The following is a 17,707-nucleotide window of genomic DNA, read 5'->3' on the forward strand; positions in this document are numbered from 1 at the left end:
ACTGTATTTAAGGTGTTTATTATATGATGATATCAGTTATTTGTCCCAGTCTGTGTCTGTTTCAAAACAAAAAGGAGCTGCTCTTCACAGAACTGTAATGATTGCATATGCAAACATAGTCGTAACTCAATTCAAAAAGCAAAACCAAACCAAACCTCAGACAGTTGAAACCCTTGACAACCAAGGCCGCTAAATGAATAGTGTTAAGATTTTGGATACAGGAGAAGTTAGCTGTAATTGAGCACTGGACTATGGATTTACCCTCAGACATTGGTCTGCTCCCCTCAAATGGGGACTTTGTAAGACTAGTATCATAGGGCTGCCTTACAATTAATAAGGGAGCAATTCTAAACTCCCCGGAAGGGCAGCTACGGGGGGCATAGGATACTATGGAATGCCCTCTCTATGGTTAGAGATGAAGAGCTTCACTGCTGGAAACGTTCCTTACTGCAGTGAGAGTTCCACAGTGTTCAAATGGCACTTTACTCTGCTTCACTGTTAAGTGGTTGGGCAGCAGTAGTTCCACACCTCCCAGTTAAAGAAGAAGAGAAAGCGATTTTATCTCCACTCATCAGCTGATGAGCTAGGCATCACCTGCTGCCTAGGCTGCACAATCCTGTTCTTTACAGAGACAAGAGCAGCACACCCTATGCAGGATAGACCCCTGTCCTGCCCATCAGCTGGCATCACCAGTGACTTGGGCAAAAGGGCCTGGTGGGCCAAACTGGACCTTCTGGCAGGCCAAGTTTGGCCCACGAGCCAGAGGCAGTAGGCAATGTAAAGGAGTGTACTGGGTGTGTGCCAGGCATGGATTCATGTTTTATAAGGTTTTATGTGTTGGAAGCTGTCCAGAGTGGCTGGGGTAACCCAGCCAGATAGGTGGGGGTAATAATAATAATAATAATAATAATAATAATAATAATAATAATGTATTCACCTATTTCTCCAATGTCACCCCAAAATAACTGCAAACCTATGCCAGCCCTGGAGCTGTCATAGTTAATCCCTCCTAGTCATAGTCAGTGGGAGGAAAATTAGGAAAAACTTTTCCACCACAAGAAATATGAGGAGATAATGCTCCTCTTCACTTTATGTATTCACCTGTGCAAGCCTGCCAGGACTTAGGAAGTGGTGGTTCCTCTGCCACAGACTCTCCCCCTGACCTTGAATTGCTTTGCCAAGTTTTTTCAAAGTAATGAAATACATGATAACTGCACTTTGAAAGTCTCTTATTAGGGACCAAACATTTAAGTGCTCTAGAAATAAGCCACAGTAACTTGGCAGATTTTCATGAATACACCCACTCACCCACACTTTTTGCTTTAACAGTAACTAGCACTTCAATTCTAGGTACATTTGCTTTGAAAAACACTCCACAGTGTCAAGGACTTGTGTATATAAGTTGTGGTTAATTGCAACCGTATGAGCATGTCTACTTGCAAACAAGTTCTGCTTGAAGTCACTGGAGAGCATTTCCTTATAATAAATTAAAGATCAGCTTGTGAGTAGGCTGAAAGGCAAATACTTTTGCTTAAGTACGTGTGCTTTGTGACTTTGGAGAGCCAAGCACATGTCAGCTGGTCCTTGATAAAGTAACAGAAATGTGAATTGCCTATTTTGGAAAACTTGACACAGAAACAATAGATTAGAGGTGGTATAAGATTGCATCTTCTCTTGCATTAGACACTCCTATATAATTCTATCTTGCCATTTTCAGGTAGAGATTTTTGGGGTGTCATGGCCCAGGACCCAGACATATACTCAGGAAGTTCCTCAATGAAGTAGGAGCCTGATGAGCTCAACCCTGTACCATAATGGGAAGCAAGAACACATTTCCATGAATAGTTTTACTGAAGAGGATGAAGAATAATTGCTGGAGACTTCATCCCACCCATTTCTCATCCCTGAAATCACGTCCCTTCCAGCATCTATTAACTCAGTCCCTGGCATCCTGTGTTCATCGCCACATTACAGTGGGTATCCCAAAACATGTATTATCATTGACAGAGTATAATTAGTGTAATTGTGAGCTAACTTCAAGTAACACACACCTATTTGCAGCTCAATAGGCTCCTAATGTGGGGGCATCTCTTTAGGCATGGATGGGCAACCTGTGGCCTTCCAGATGTTACTGACTCCCAACCCCATTAGCTCCAGCCAGCATTACCAAGAGTCAGGGAAGGTGAAAGCTGTAGTCTAACAACATCTGGAGGGCCACAGTGTCCCCACCCCTTTCTTAAGGCTGCTAACTTGCTAGCATTAACCCTGAGGAGAACTCACAGTGTCTCCAGTCCAAGATTCCTGCCCAATTGTTACATAGAGGTAGAAGGTGCCCTCCACTATGAGTAAGTTTCATATATCATAAATAACTGATAATGACAATGAAAACATTAGTGACTTTGTAACTTCCATTCATACTGCCTGTGCAATCCTTGAGCGGGGAACTTGCACATCTCAGCACAGCTTTGATGTGCACACAGGAAATCTGAACAGAAGACTCCCAAGCCAATTACCATTTTGTAAATACAACAAAATGATAAAAATACGGAATGCAACAAAAAAGGTAGAGTAGGAAGCTTGATATAACTGTGGATTGATATTTTTATTATAAAAGTTTCAGCATCCTGAGGTTAGATTCATTTTTTTAAAAAAAACAACTCTATACATTTATAAAAAGTGGGCGGTATGCTTGTCTCAGTAACACAAGTTGAACTGGGAAGGCTCACATATGGTGCACATTGCGGGGGGGGGAGAGATTGTTCGCATGAACTGTTCGTGTTTTTAATATTAAAACATGATTTAAAACTTCCCTAGTGTTTAATGTCATTTATTTAAAGGCATGGCAACATTACTGATTTGTTTCTTGGAATACAATAGCAACATTTAATTTAACTTACTTTTCCATATTTTCCATATGGAATATATTGTATGTCTTTTGTGAAGGGGAAAGGGAAGGTTCCTATCAGACAACATCTGAGAACACTAGAAAATATTTAGCAGCTCTTAATATTTGTTACTCTCATTATGTAGTTCAGCATATGGGTAAGTCTTACCTATTGATGATTTGGGTAGCACTTGTATAAACTGATCAAGTGAAATTACTGTAAAAGGAATTCAGTTTTAATACTCTTTTAATATAGTTAGTGCCATTCAGCACCTGCAAATGGGAAGCTCCAATATGTGCCAGTCCAGCATATGAGGTTAGTTCTCATTAAAAGCAAAAAGTTTTAAAGTTGCATTTTAAGATAAGGCAGAATGCCTGTAGTGATCAAAATAAAGCATGTGATCTTTAAGATGTAAGCTTCATTCTTCAAACTCTTCATTCTGAAGTTTAATTGAAATACACTGGAATATTTAAGAGCTGCTGAAGAATAAGCATTTTGGATCATTGCCTTAAAAGACACAAACCAGCTATTCTTTCTTTGAAAATTAAACAATGGATGCCTAAATCCATTCACCCTGATCCAGCAAGGTTTTCACACACAGGGCACCCTTTTTGGATCTGAATTCATGTGTACAAAACAATGCTATGGAAGATGGGAGAAATAATCCTGGGAATAGGTTAAAATGACAGCCCTGTCAAGATAAAACAGAAGTTTGCATTAACTTTGAAGACATCTTTCTTTGTAGTCAGGATGGGGTGGCCATGCAGTTCTCTGATGGGAGTCAGAGCTGACCAATTTTGACACACTTTGCATAAATCAGATGCTGACTGAATTTCGACAAAATGAAACCAATGCTTAAGCTACCTCAGCTATGTTTCTGTGCTACAGACCTTCCCTGAACACAGGTTTAACCCAGGCTTCCTCAATCTCGGCCCTCCAGATGTTTTGAGACTACAGTTCCCATTATCCCTGACCACTGGTCCACTAGGGAGCATGGGAGTTGTAGGCCAAAAACATCTGGAGGGCCAAGGTTGAGGAAGCCTGGGTTTAACCCAACACCGACTTAAACCACGTGAAATAAATGGGCTGATGAGGCACATAATTTTGGCCTTTGTATTTCAACGCTACGATGCAGGTCCGGTGCTCAGCCATGGAATGATTCCTATGGCGCTCAAGTTACCCAAGTCTGACTAAACAGAAGGGAGGGCTGGATAGAAAATATACCCATCCCCTATTTTTCATAGGCCTTCCATGATGTCTACGTGTGTGCTCAGAGAGAAGGGGACACTATTAAGCCGAACTGGGAAGGACATTGTCCCCTGTTTACAAAAAAAATGGTAATGTGCTAAGAAGCAAATGGTGAAATGCAAATCCTCAGTTTAAATAATAATAATAATAATAATAATAATAATAATATGCACTTCAGAGATATATTTAGTCTAGGTCAAGATCTCTAAAATACTACCACAGGGTTTTTAACTGAAAGAAAATATGCAGTCCCTAGTTAAAGGAGAACAAAACATGTGAGAATTTCTTACCAACATTGTTATTTATGCTGTCTTCCCAATACAATGATTTATTAATATTAAACATTAATATTTAAAAAACTGACTGTAACGTAGAAGCCTTCTCTTACACACTGGCACACACTCTAACAGAGGGATTTGGTTAGAGCAAAGAGCCTTGCTACTCATTTATTATACTTTATGCCATCATGCTACAGCCCTCATAAAGGATAATAGTATCTTATACTCACAAATTATTTTATTTTTTTTAAAAACTGACCTCTATCATATACTTATTTTCAGTGTATTTTTTAACAAAGTATGTTTTCCTCCTGTTACTGACTAATTTATATTTATCAGAAAATATTGGCATATCTATTTAATTCTAAATATGTGGAAAATTTTAGTTGGGGTGGAACAGGGAAACAGTTTTTAACACATGTTTAAAGTCCACATATATTTTTGTTTGTGAAAATGTTCAAAATAATTTGCATCATACTTATACTTACAGAACTGGCTTCCCATCAGAGATCAAACCTATGAAATGCCCCATTACCCTCCCAAAACACAGCTTCTAAAATTTAGAAGGAAAAGGTTACACAGTTAGCCAAGGGAGCAGGAGGAGAAGCAAAAGACAAAACAAAAACTAAAAACTATTCATCAATTGCAACAAAATTAAGGAGAATTTTATCCAAGGTAAGTTACTAAAACAATACTAACTTCATTCCTTTTCATTTTCTTTAAATGCTTATTGTTATAAAAATAGATTTAATAAATGTTTACACTGTGATTCCCCCCATCCTTTCTATTGAAAATATATATCTTGATAGAGTGATAAACCTGGAAATAAATTGCCCATAGATTGTAACTAGATTGATGAATATGCAACATGCATCTTTTCAGCCATACGAATGAAAGGGTACAGAGAATTACATTTGAGAAAGGGCTTGTCCATACAGTTCTAATAAATGTTGAGGGACTGCAGATACTCATTTGGTAAACAAATAGTTGGTACTCCCTCACATATCTCTATATATAGAGATATATGTCTTTAGACACATTTACTTGAAAGTAAGGCCCCTCCACTCTGTGCCTCAAGATGTGTCCCCAGATAAACACAAATCCACTTCTGCATTCAGATGGAAGTGCTTCTTGTGATGTTCAAAGACAGAACTTGCATAGCAAAAATGTGCAGGCTATTGTTGCAGGCACACCTGTGCAAGTTCCCTTCAAATGTCAAGCAACGCCAGCTGAATACAGAAATGACTATACAATTGGTAGCGGCACCAGTTCATAGATATTTGAGATTAAATTGTAAAAAAAAAAAAAAAAGGAGTGCATTTTAAGAGCATTTGTTGTATTCACAGGTATCTACTTAAAACAAACAAACAAAACCCAAATAATTATAGCAATGTTACTAAACAAAGGGATTTGTGCCTTTTGGCACCTCACAAACATCCAAACAGACTTTCCCACCAAGCAGTCATTTCATGGCCACTTTAAAATCAGCAGTGTGGGGACTGCTCCATCCATCCATGTGTAGCTGCTTGCTTTGTGGACCATGCTATGACAAACCATGAAGAGAATTGCTGTGACAAGGTGGGCCTGTGTGGTGAGCAGCTGCACACAAGTAGCTCACTGCGGTGAGAAACCCTTTATATCTGCTTTTAAAATGGCTTCTTGCTTGTGTAAACTAGTCCACAGTCCCAGGATTTCAAAAGATTACTGGCAAACCCATTCAACTAGCATAAAGTTGAGCACCAAAGGTTTGGCAGGCAAGTGAAAAAGCTAAACAGCAAAGGAAAGACTTGTTTCTAAACATGAGGCTGAACTTTTAAAAATTACAACTTGTATGGCTGCTTTTCCCTTAAAAGATAAAGAGCAACCCTCCCTACAAACATTAAAATAAGCATCCCCCCCAAATCATTTTGAAATACATGAAGCGAAGCAAGTTACATCCAATCCTGCAACCAAAACCTGACACATTGAAGGGGAGGGCCTGCATGCATGAAGTCAACTTGAATATGGTGGAATAAATTCAAACTTATTTAGGTTGAAAATATTAGCATCCATTAAGTACATGACCAAAGCAGTGGTACAGTTAAAATTAAAAAAATCCATTGACTTCATTCCACACCTTTCAAAAACCTGTGTTGTTGTTTTTTTGAGAAGGACTTCTTAAAAAGTTAAAAAGTAGTCTGTCTTACAGCCAAATTACACTGAAATCCAGTTCTACGAAGATTAAAATAAAAATAACAATTGCATGGCGAGCCAAAAAGAACTGTTTACTGAAACTAGACAAAAGGACCAGCCTTTGAGGCTCATCTTCCTATCGACGTTAGCTTGACATACACAAGATGCCGTTTTCAGCATCTCTATCCTTTAGACTGTAAATTGTAAGCTTTTAATTATTGTGAAACTCTAGTAATCAATTTGTCTTAAATCTCCCTAGTTTAGGTGCTGCCCATATCCATTATTAAAGTGTAAATCAGAAATGCTCAGGTATAGTGTAGCTTCACATAACTGTATAAATGCATTGTGCTGTCCTTACAGGTGGCATATGTGTAATTGTGCATGGCTTTCGGAGCATGCAGATGTGCTCATTTCTGGTACACAGCAACATATATCCCATGCAGAATTTGTATGATGTAGCCAAGTAGATCTATGAAAGTTTTGTAGAGGTACAGATATTTTAGAGCATTTTCTTTCACGTTTATTGTATGGCTATTAAAATTTATAACTGCAAGGACTAACTTACCTATGGTATCAGTTAAGATGGCTAAGTTAATGAGCACCACCTGATTAGTTACTTGAATTCATATTCATCCACCTGGTTTACCTTGCAAATAGACATTCCACGATACTGTTATTTCTTCTGCCTAGTTTGGGTCACATTCTTGCACAGCCTAGTACAGTACTTGGGCTTGATACTAATGGGTAATAGCATAATAGTATTTGAAAATAATGCCATCACTTGAATGCTCTTCCACTCATACAGACTGGAAAACTTGACAAAGCAGGGAAAACTGGAAATATCCCAAGACAGAAAAAGTACTGGGAGTAAAATTAAAAATTTTCATGTAATTATATTTGGAAAAAATGGCCCTTTACATTTTTTTTAATAATAAAAAAAATGCCTGGCCTATCGAAGAATAAATATGCCACAATAAAACTGCTATAGTTAAGCATTTTCCTATGCAAATATAGCAAATACTTGGGGCTTTGCAGCATAAGTGTACATTTATAATTACAAAGCCTGCATAACTGCACTATGCAGGATAGCTGACAACTATCATGTATTGCATGTTGCTTAAAACAACCTTTCTGGGATAGTTCAGTCGAGGCATATACAGACAATTTAAAAACGAGTAACAGCAAAAGTAGCAAATAATTAATCTTACCAGTTACTCTGGACTAGGGTAAAACAGACTCTGCTAAGTTGGTGCCCTCCAGTAGTTTTGGACTACAAGTCACATCAGCCACAGGGGCTAATGGGAGCTGTTATGATTTATATTGTAGTGGCCATTGTCTACAAACAATAAAAATCAGACTGACTGATGAGAGTTGTAGACAAAAACCTGGAGGACCTCAGGTTGGCAAAGCATGGGGTAAAGGTACCTAGTTTTCAAGCAAATTAAATTTAATTAATTAAACACATCACTTCACAAGCATGTGATGGCCTATCATCCTCGCAAATCATCCAATTCAACCTGGTCACACACACACAAAGTATTCACTGTAAGTTGTCATTGTTCATCCTGACCAAGAATTCTTACAACTTCCATACCAGCCTACCAGCAATTGAACTATTACAAAGTAAATAATACAACACAAACCATACATCTGGGATTTCCCATTATCATAAAATAAATATTTATGTCAAACTCTTTTTTCTCGATTGCACATTGTATATTGGAAGCTAATGGTCACAAAACATGAAAAGAAATGTCAATTACTTTTTTTTAGGAAAAAAAAACTATCATCAAACTCTAACACATCAAGAAGGTAGCCACTCCAAGCCTAGAAGGCTTTAACTTTCACAGAAGTCAATGAAAGTTTTCCAAATACTTTACTGTTATACAAAGTTATACATCCATGCTGAGCTATTCACCGTTGTGCAGCAACAGTCTTGCAGTGGGCCAGGATGTTATTGGCACTTTATTGAGGGAGGAACTATGCAATGTGATTAAAAATTTCAAGTTGGAAGTATTAACATAAACATTATGTGTTTATAGTATGAATAGGAAGTTTCAGTTCTTGAAGCTGGGAAGAGCAGAAAGAAGGATTGAGAGTATCTTCCATTTTAGAAATGCTGAGGCACAAAACACAGTTGCTCTAGAACTTTCATACATGAAATCCTTTCTCCTGTATGTGCATCATGTGTAATCGCAAAGTCTGTAAACTGCTCACTATTCGTCTCTGGTGTCCAATGAGTACAACACCAATTCTTCTAATTTCACTGTAAGAAAAAAGTATGTTTAGGAATCACTAAACATCACAGCTGCAGTACAGAAAACAGAATTCAAATGGTTTCATATGCTTATTAGCCTTAGACCTTCTATATTACAATATGTTGTGTGATGCCTGAAATGATCAGCAGCAGAGGTGTATCTCCAACTGAAACTAAAAGAGCCAGGAATCCCACTGAACTAAGACCTGGCAAGTGATTTATTTGTGAACCAAGTCTGCAATTTCATGCCTTGTAAATTAAAATTGGACACTGTTACATTCTGAGTTGAATAGGATCCAAAAGGCAGCAGTCTGATTGGTCCTAGAAGAATAGGATTCAGAATGCAGCAGTCTGATTGGTCCACAGGAGCCACCCAATCCAGCTCCAGGTGGAAGTGAATCCGCAACCTGATTGGCCTACAGGTGAATCCCAGAATTAGCCAATCACATGGGGCCCATTGTGTAAATAACATATATAAAGCAGACATTCTGGGGGGACTTCCATTCCTCCTCACCACTATGAGCTGAATAAAGAGCATGAAATCCACTCTCGCCTCCAAGTATATTTCAAGTGTGTAAAGAGATGTTTAGAATGAACATGTAATGAAGCCCTTGGCTTTTTATTTGTAGTTGGCAAAACTGCCCCAAATGGCTTCTATAGTTGCACTTTCTACTACTTTTGCTCTACTGGATGAGAAATAATAGCGCTGAGTTATAATTCCTGCTTCTGTCCACAAGGGCCTGAAGCCTTCTTTGAACAAGTGGGTTTTTTGTCTGTCTGTTTGTTTGAAGTTTCTTTTTTTGAAGGAGCAGGAGGGAATCAAACCCATTTCCACCCCCAGGAAGGCACTTCTTTACAGCAGTATAAATAGTTTACTTACTCAATGCTCATTCTTGAAACAAGATCCATAGTTGTATACCCTGCTGCCATGAAGTTATTTTTGTATTGGCCCATTTTTATTGAGTCCAGCCAATCACTGACTGATACAAAGAAAGGGTATTCGGGAACTTCACCAGGTGAATCTGGCATTCTACAGGAGCACAAACACAGGGGCAAGAATGAAATACTGTACTTCATTTAATTCATGATAAGGATTGCTGACAGCTTATGTGTAAATTACTCTAAAAATGAATTAGATCAGCCAAGCAGTAAAGTTCAGATACTAATCTAAGAGCACGGTCCAATTCACAATTATCAACCATAATTTTAGAAACAAAGGTTGCTTTTTAGTTTCAGCTTCTTTCTTTCTTTTTCAAACAATACAACAGTAGAACAATATAAAATCTCTATCCATGTAATTAATTCAGAACTGTGGTCCACCCCCACAATTTGGAACCCTGAACACAACTATGTGCATATAATTCCAATATGACCCAACTTGCTCTCCCAGACAAATATTCAGATTGGCCTTTTGAACTTCCCAGATGTTCCAATCCATTTTTTCAGCTCTATATTTTTAGAGAAAAAATATTTTTAATGCAGATTTAAATAATAGGTTTATGGGTGAAAACATTTCAAAGTGAAATGGACTGGAAGTAAATAAATACTTGTGGATATTATTTGCTCAGTATTTGCTAAAGTATTCGATTATTTGTATTGTGTGATCATTCATATATATATATTAGGATATTCTTTGGGACTGAACAAATACAGATCAAAATGTGATATTTGCTGCATACATGTCTGCCAAATTATCTGCGTTAACCTAATGATATTCCTTGTGGCAATTTCCTCAATCACAGCAGCACTTTTCCCAGCTGTTGTGATTACAGAAATCACTTTCAAGCAGATGCAGCTGTATTCATGGAGATACTTCATTCCACATCACTGTTTCCAATGTGAATGTATCCCTGGAAAGAATTTAAACCCATCAGGTGGAAAAGAGGTTTAACACCTGAACTGGCTTTTATGCATGTGATCTAGGGCAAGATGAAGAAAGAAAACTTAGAACGTCACACATGAATGGGGATATTGATCACTTTTATACTGAAAACTTTATTTTGACAAATTCTGTGAATAGCATGGTGCTGTCTAGGGACTGTAATACACACAGGAAGAGCACACTGATCTGCATCTTACACAAGTACATCCTCCACTAGGGTATGAAGAGAGCTGGGGTTGCGTATCAATTTGTCTAGGAAGCTGACAATGTCGGTGAACTTTGGCCGGTGGTTTCTCTCCTTTTGCCAGCAATGAAGCATTAGTTGGTGGAGAGAAGCTGGGCAGCCCATGGGAGCTGGAAGCCTGTAGCCTTCTTCTATGGATAGGATGACCTAAATAGAAGAAGAGGGATAGGGGACACAAGCCAAGTTCATATTACTTGACATTTCCATATGCAAGCTATGCCAATAAAACAGAGCCAGTAGCCAGTGTCCCACACTCTGGTGTGAATAGACATGGAAGCTAAATGGTCTGCAAAAGGTCCTAATGTCACAGTTTTTCCTATGCATAAGCTGAAGTAATTAATAAGCTATTTTAGATGAGATGACAGAAGCCCTCCTATAAGATGTTCTGAATGCTAATCATAATAATCATCTACTATCATTTTTTGAAAATTGGGTTCTGCACATTTGGACATCTCCAAAAATCGATGCTTCCTGATATGATGGAGCCTGTTTTCACCAGTGTCTGGATACCATTCGATGGCATTTAGAATCAAGATGGCAGACCAAAACCTTCCAAACTGCATGCCTCTTAAGATACTGCAACTGTCAAGCCGCTGGAGGAATGTTCTTCTGAGGAAGATCTGGCATTTGCACAAGAAAATGTTACAGAAGAATTCTAGTATTATGAGAGGAGAAAAAAACACCCCTCTATCCATATCCCACATACTTTTGTAAACCTATACCATAGTAAAGTCCAGAGAAGCAGAATTTATAGTCAGAATTTGCAAGAACCTATATAAAAGGAGGTGGTCAAACCCCCTCAAGTGAATAGGTTTGTGACAGGAGAACTCACGCACACCTCCTTTATATTACACACTCACTGAATTTTACAGTGTCCTAAACCTAATCTCTCAGTTCAGGCTGTTCAGCAGCTTGCTAATTTCCACAGGAAGTTCAAAAGCCTAGCTAATGTTTATTAATTAACCAATAAGATATGAAAGATTGTGCAACACACACAATTAATGGACACCTCTAGTATCTGCCACACAGCCTAAGTATGCATTAATCAAGACTACCACAGCTTTGAGTGAATACAATAATAATATAGTTATCTACTTGAGCAAGTAACATTTCTTATACCAGAGTAATAAAGTGAATATTAAAAAAATCAATCACTGTATTAATATGTAAAATTTATGCTCTATATTTTCAAGCCTCTGTGAATTAAATATAATCTAAAATCCAAGTTCAGACACCTAGGCTAGAATTACTTTGCTTTAAGATACTGAGATTCAACATTCAAGCTCAATTTATGTGCCTATGAATTCCAAGGATTTAAGATAACATCACACTCATTTTAGTTGCTTAATTATGGTGTTATATGCAGACTTCGTGGGTGGAATGTTTCATTGTATAGCTTTTGTCCTACACTGAAGACACTCCTCTTTACCCTAGCTTTTGCCACCTAGGATACACATATATTTTAGGATCGACCCTTTCTGACTGTAAATTGTTTTAACTGATTTCAGTATGTTGTGTTTTTCTATTGTTACATCCTGCCCTGGGACAGCTGTTGAGGGCCAGGTAAGAAAAAAAATAAAAAAAATGCTACTACAACTACTATATTGGCGTGGGGAATCTCTTTCAGCCTGAGGGCCTCATTCTCTTGTAGGCAAGCTTCCACTGGCATCATGAAGTGGTGGGCATGGCCTGGGGTAAAAGTGAGTGTGGCAGAGGGGACTCTTACCTTTGCTCAGTATACTACATTCCAGCTATTCAACAGTCAGAGGTTTCTACAATCCCAACCCCAACCCTCTTCATCTGGGCTAGGGTGTGGAAGAGCACATTCCAGCCAGGCAAAGGCATTTGAGAAGAGCATAGATCTGGTCTAATGAGGGGTGTAATAGTCTGGGGAGAATTTTGAGGGCTGGATTTGGCCCTGTTATGTCTCAGCCCTGCTTTATATCTACCATCTGTGCAGAATGAATAAAGGTGCTTTATTGATTTCTTTTAACATGAGGAAAAGTGGGTATGAGTCTGTACAAAGGAAATTGTGGGCCAAAAAGGAGACAGAACCAGTAAAGACAATGTAACCTAGTTAAGTTATAGAATTATGCCATATGTTTTCTTCTGGATTCCTTTTCATTTCATAGAATCATAGGATTGCAGAGTTGGAAGGGACCCTGAGGGTCCAATACCCTGCTATCCAGGAATCTCAGCTAAAGCACCCATGACAGGTGGCTGCCCAACCTCTGCTTAAAAACCTCAGTTAAAGGGGAGTGCACCATCTTCTGAGGGAGTCCATTCCACTGTTGAACAGCTCTTATTGTCAGGAATTTCTTCCTGATGTTTAGTCGGAATCTCCTTTCTTGTAACTTCTTGTTACTCTGGAGAAGGAGAAAACAAGCTTGCTCCATCTTCCATTCGACAGCCCTTTAGATATTTGAAGATGGCTATATCTCCTCTCAGTGGCGCCCGCCCTGTGGAACACCCTCCCATCAGATGTCAAAGAAATAAACAACTATCTGACGTTTAGAAGACATCTGAAAGCAGCCCTGTTTAGGGAAATTTTTAATCTTTTGTTGGAAGCCGCTCAGAGTGGCTGGGGAAACCCAGTCAGATGGGCGGGGTATAAATAAAGTTGTTGTTGTTGTTGTTGTTGTTGTTGTTGTTGTTGTTGTTGTTGTTGTTGTTGTTGTTATCATCATCAGTGTCCTCTTTTCCAGGCAAAACATACCCAACTCCCTCAAACATTCCTCATAAGGTTTGGTTTCCAGACCCTTGATTATTTCATCACAGAGATGAGCTAATTTTCCATTCTGCTAGGAGCGACAGTTCTGCAAATGCCTGCACAATCATGTAAAATGGCCACAATCCAACATAGGGTTGTGCGTGCTCAATAATCAATCAATAATAGCCCCACTGACAGTAATAGGGTTATTCCTAGTTAGACATACCAAAGGCTTTACTTAGAATGTATTCAATCTAATCAGGACCAGCCCAAGATATTTTGGCATCTTAGGTGAAACACAAAATGCCCCCCCCCCAGCTGAGATGGGGTGGGGAGTGAAAATCAGCATCAGAATGAAAGGGAAAAGTGAAGCTCAGCCTGGAAATCAAAGGGGAGAGTGAAGATCAGCCTTGGAATGGAAGGGAAAAGTAAAGATCAGCATCAGAATGAGAAAAGGTGGTGATGATGGAGGAAGGGGAAGCACAGGCAGCATCTGCCACTCTTCCCAGGGGGTCCACATCCGTCGCTAGAGGCAGCTGTCTCACCCTGCTACATGGGTGAGCTGGCCCTGAATCCAATATCAATGTGGTAAGCATTGCCACTTTCAAGAACATTTATATAAACTAATTTTGCCAGAAAATACTTACATCCTGGTTAGACATCTCCCAATATGGCCTCTCTCCATATGACATTACTTCCCACATGACAATCCCATAACTCCATGTGTCACTTGCGGAAGAGAACTTCCTGTAGGCTATTGCTTCAGGGGCTGTCCATCTTATGGGAATTTTTCCACCCTGGAAAACACATTGAAAAATTATCAAGATATAGTTCTGAGAACAGGCATTCTGTTCTTTAATGAATAATCTAATATCTATTTGGCCGTTGACAGAAATACCAGCTTTCCCCTGAAATCTCATTTACTAATTTGAGACTGCTTGAATAGTATCACAATTAGAGCATTTTATGTTCTTTAACATTCATATAATTAATCAGACCACATCTTGTGGCATCTTTAATAACTTCTAAGCTATATCTGAAAGCTCATCAAATATAATGAGAATAACTGCAGAAACAAAGCACACAAAGCCAATTGAACAGGGTGGAAATTATTATTTCCTTTAACATTTATCATTATTAAGGTTTCATTTTTAATATATTCCAAAATCCCTTGGTAGGTTATAAACAAGCTGTGGTTCTGCACACATAAGCAGAAATCTCATTGAAATTGATGTGTGCAGTATAGGTTTATCCTGAAACGACTGGCATATTTTGCATCTTAAAATCATAGGGGTGTGTGTCTGTGTAAATATGCAAAACATGTATACACATACATATGTGTGTGTGCATGTACTACAAGATGGAAATTTGGTTAATTTAGAAAAAGGAGTTATATTAATCTGCTGCATCAAAAACAGGGGGTCCTGTAGCATCTTCAGCTGCAATCTCAACACTACTTATTTGGAATTAAGAACCACATTAAATTAAGGTTATCAGACGTCCCCGCTTCCCAGGGACAGTCCCCAGATTTACAAATCAGTCCCCTGACAAAATCCTATCATTCCGACTCATTTCAATGAAGTGTCCCTGGATTCATTGAAAAAAATCTGGTAACCTTACATTAAATTCCATAGGTCATACTTCTGATCAGACACGGTTAGCACTTGCAGATTTATTGTGGAGTAAGACTGCTTGGAGGAGCGTACACACACCTGACAAAGTGGTCTCTAGTACATTAAAGCTTATGCCACCAACATGGCAGATTCCATGCCCAAGAGGGAGACATTAGAAGACTTTTGGAACCCCAAGGTTTTCAGAAGTACAAAATTTTTTTTTTTAAAGCCTAAAGGGGAGGTATCTGGTTGGCAACTGTGAGACCATGATGCTGAACTAGATGGGACATTGGACTAATTCAGAGAGCTCTCCCTAGTATTCTAATCCTTTGCCCCACTCTCTTATTGTTTTTCACTGACTAGTTAAAACTTTCCTGTTCCAGTGAGCATTTATCTTGCTAGGCAGATGATTTTTCTGCAGCAGACCCTCATTTTTAGAATGCTTTGATCTGCTGCGGTTTTTATGGCTTTTATGGAATTGTTTTATGTTTAATTCTTGTCAGCCATCCTGAGTGATGCAAGTGCATTGGAAGGATGGTGAATACGTTTTCTACATCTACATCAATGTCTGCTTCATGTGTTTTTCTGATTCTGTTTAAGGATGTGCTTAATTTCCAATTCAGAATTGCAGTAGCATTTCCAATCAAGGCAAGCAACCTACTTGATCATTCTGAAGAAGGTCTGCCTAGATTATTCTCAATAAAGTACATACCAATGTTCCTGTATATTAGGAAAACAAACAGAAAAAGGAATGGCAAAACAGAATTAACAAAATTCATAAAGGTGCATCTATTCATGCTCAGCATTGTGACATAAGACAATCTCTTATGTTACTGCTAATAGCAAAAGGAAATTATATTGTTAATATTCATACAGGCAATGAATTACTTGTGTAAGTCATTATATGCACAGGAATAGGAAACTTCATTACTTAATTACTTTTGTAAAGTATATTTTAATGTAAAAAATCTTTTACACTTTTTGTATAGAAAAGTGAAAGGCTGAAACTAAATAAGATCTGTTCATGAATAATAGAAGGGCGCATTTGCTTCTGCACAGCTAAAATAATATTTCCAGCACTCGAACAAAGTAATAAAAAACTCTAGCCCTGCTGGGCATCTTCTTTCTGATAATACTCATATTAAAAATATTTATTAAACTCTATTGTATATACTGTAATGTGCTCCATCACCAAATTAAAATAAATATCCATTGTTATCAACATGTAATTTCTACAGCCGATCGATCAAAACTGTCACTATCCTCCTATGGTAAAACTTCATATGAGCAAGCATTTCCCCTCTTGCCTTCTGAAGCCATGCTGCATTTTACCTCATTTCTTAAATTTATAATGAACTTGGGGAAATGCTAATTTTGCTTTCCTGTTATAACACAGCAGTAGTGGTACTATTCAAATGCTTATGATGTAGTCTGTTTTCATCTGCTGCCTCCTGAATTATTCTTGATTGCAGCTCAGAGACAAGATGCCACTATGTGCTGCCACAAACTCCTTATCTAATGAGTAAGTGGAGTGCCAGATCACTCAAGCAGAGCAGAATATTGTTTCAGCAGGACCCATATGACTGAAATCAAAGTTTTCCTGGTTCTCATAGTCCAGCTCTCTATATACCCAAATTGTAGCTCTCTAACCCGCAGCATTATCACATTTGAAATAGGAAGGCTGAGACCATGCTCCACATATCTGCAGCTACCCAGTGAGACCATGCTCCACATATCTCCAGCTACCCAGTGGCTAACAGCTATGGCCAGTAGGAGGTGGCAGGATGGGGTTACATCACTCACCAGGCATCTGATGCTCCTACAGCACACCAACCTCCCCGCTGCCTTATCCCTCCCCTTCTTGGTTACCAGTGGCGATCTCCATGTTGGTGAAGCCAGGTGATCAACGCCGCCCTACCAACTGCTACTAGGTTTTCTGCTACAACATCTACTAATATCACTGAACTGGGTTGGGTTGGGATCCATCTGTTTTGGGAGATACTGGACAATCAGTGAACATGCTCAGTGATTCTAATGGCCATTATATGTCAACAGACTATGCGAGCTGTCAGGACTGTAGCGCAAATGTAGCAAGCATGAAGCAAATGGCAATAGTATCAAAAGTAAGTGGTTGATATATGATGGGGAGATGTAGAACAGCAATAATATAGGCTGCTCGCAGGTCTGCAATTCTGGGAAACAGACGGAGAACCATTCTGTTGTGCCCTATCTTGCATTTCATTTTCATTTTTTCCTCCATCTTTCTCAATATTATATTAAAATTTAAATATGTTGAGAAAGGTGGAGGAAAAAATGAAAATGAAATGCAATATTACCATATCAAGCCTTACAAGTTGTGACTTCTGAGAGATGGTTAGCAGCACTGCCACATAGTCCATTGTTATTACTGTTAATTAA

The 17,707-nt window shown here is 38.6% G+C and overlaps 1 protein-coding gene and 1 long non-coding RNA gene across 6 annotated transcripts in view; both read right to left on the reverse strand.

The window, feature by feature from the left end:
- Window positions 1-4: 4 nt before the first annotated feature.
- Window positions 5-4,045, reverse strand: LOC310704834. The gene is made up of 2 exons (XR_014525059.1): window positions 3,943-4,045; window positions 5-3,802 (listed from the first exon to the last, which is right to left on the reverse strand). It is a non-coding gene; the product is annotated as an uncharacterized lncRNA (long non-coding RNA).
- Window positions 4,046-8,234: 4,189 nt separating this feature from the next.
- The window catches only part of EPHA6 (EPH receptor A6), a 343,972-nt gene continuing 334,499 nt past the window's right edge, over window positions 8,235-17,707 (reverse strand). For all 5 annotated transcript variants that reach the window (XM_083498568.1, XM_083498569.1, XM_083498570.1 and 2 more), the window contains 4 exons: window positions 14,324-14,473; window positions 10,920-11,113; window positions 9,721-9,870; window positions 8,235-8,849 (listed from right to left, as the gene is read on the reverse strand). In XM_083498568.1, the coding sequence (XP_083354694.1) occupies window positions 8,735-8,849; window positions 9,721-9,870; window positions 10,920-11,113; window positions 14,324-14,473 (609 nt within the window). In that variant the 3' untranslated portion in view covers window positions 8,235-8,734. The remainder of the gene's footprint in view (window positions 8,850-9,720; window positions 9,871-10,919; window positions 11,114-14,323; window positions 14,474-17,707) is intronic.

This window comes from Podarcis liolepis (genome assembly GCF_965112155.1).
Source record: "Podarcis liolepis genome assembly, chromosome: 4".
Classification (NCBI taxonomy): Eukaryota; Metazoa; Chordata; class Lepidosauria; order Squamata; family Lacertidae; genus Podarcis; species Podarcis liolepis.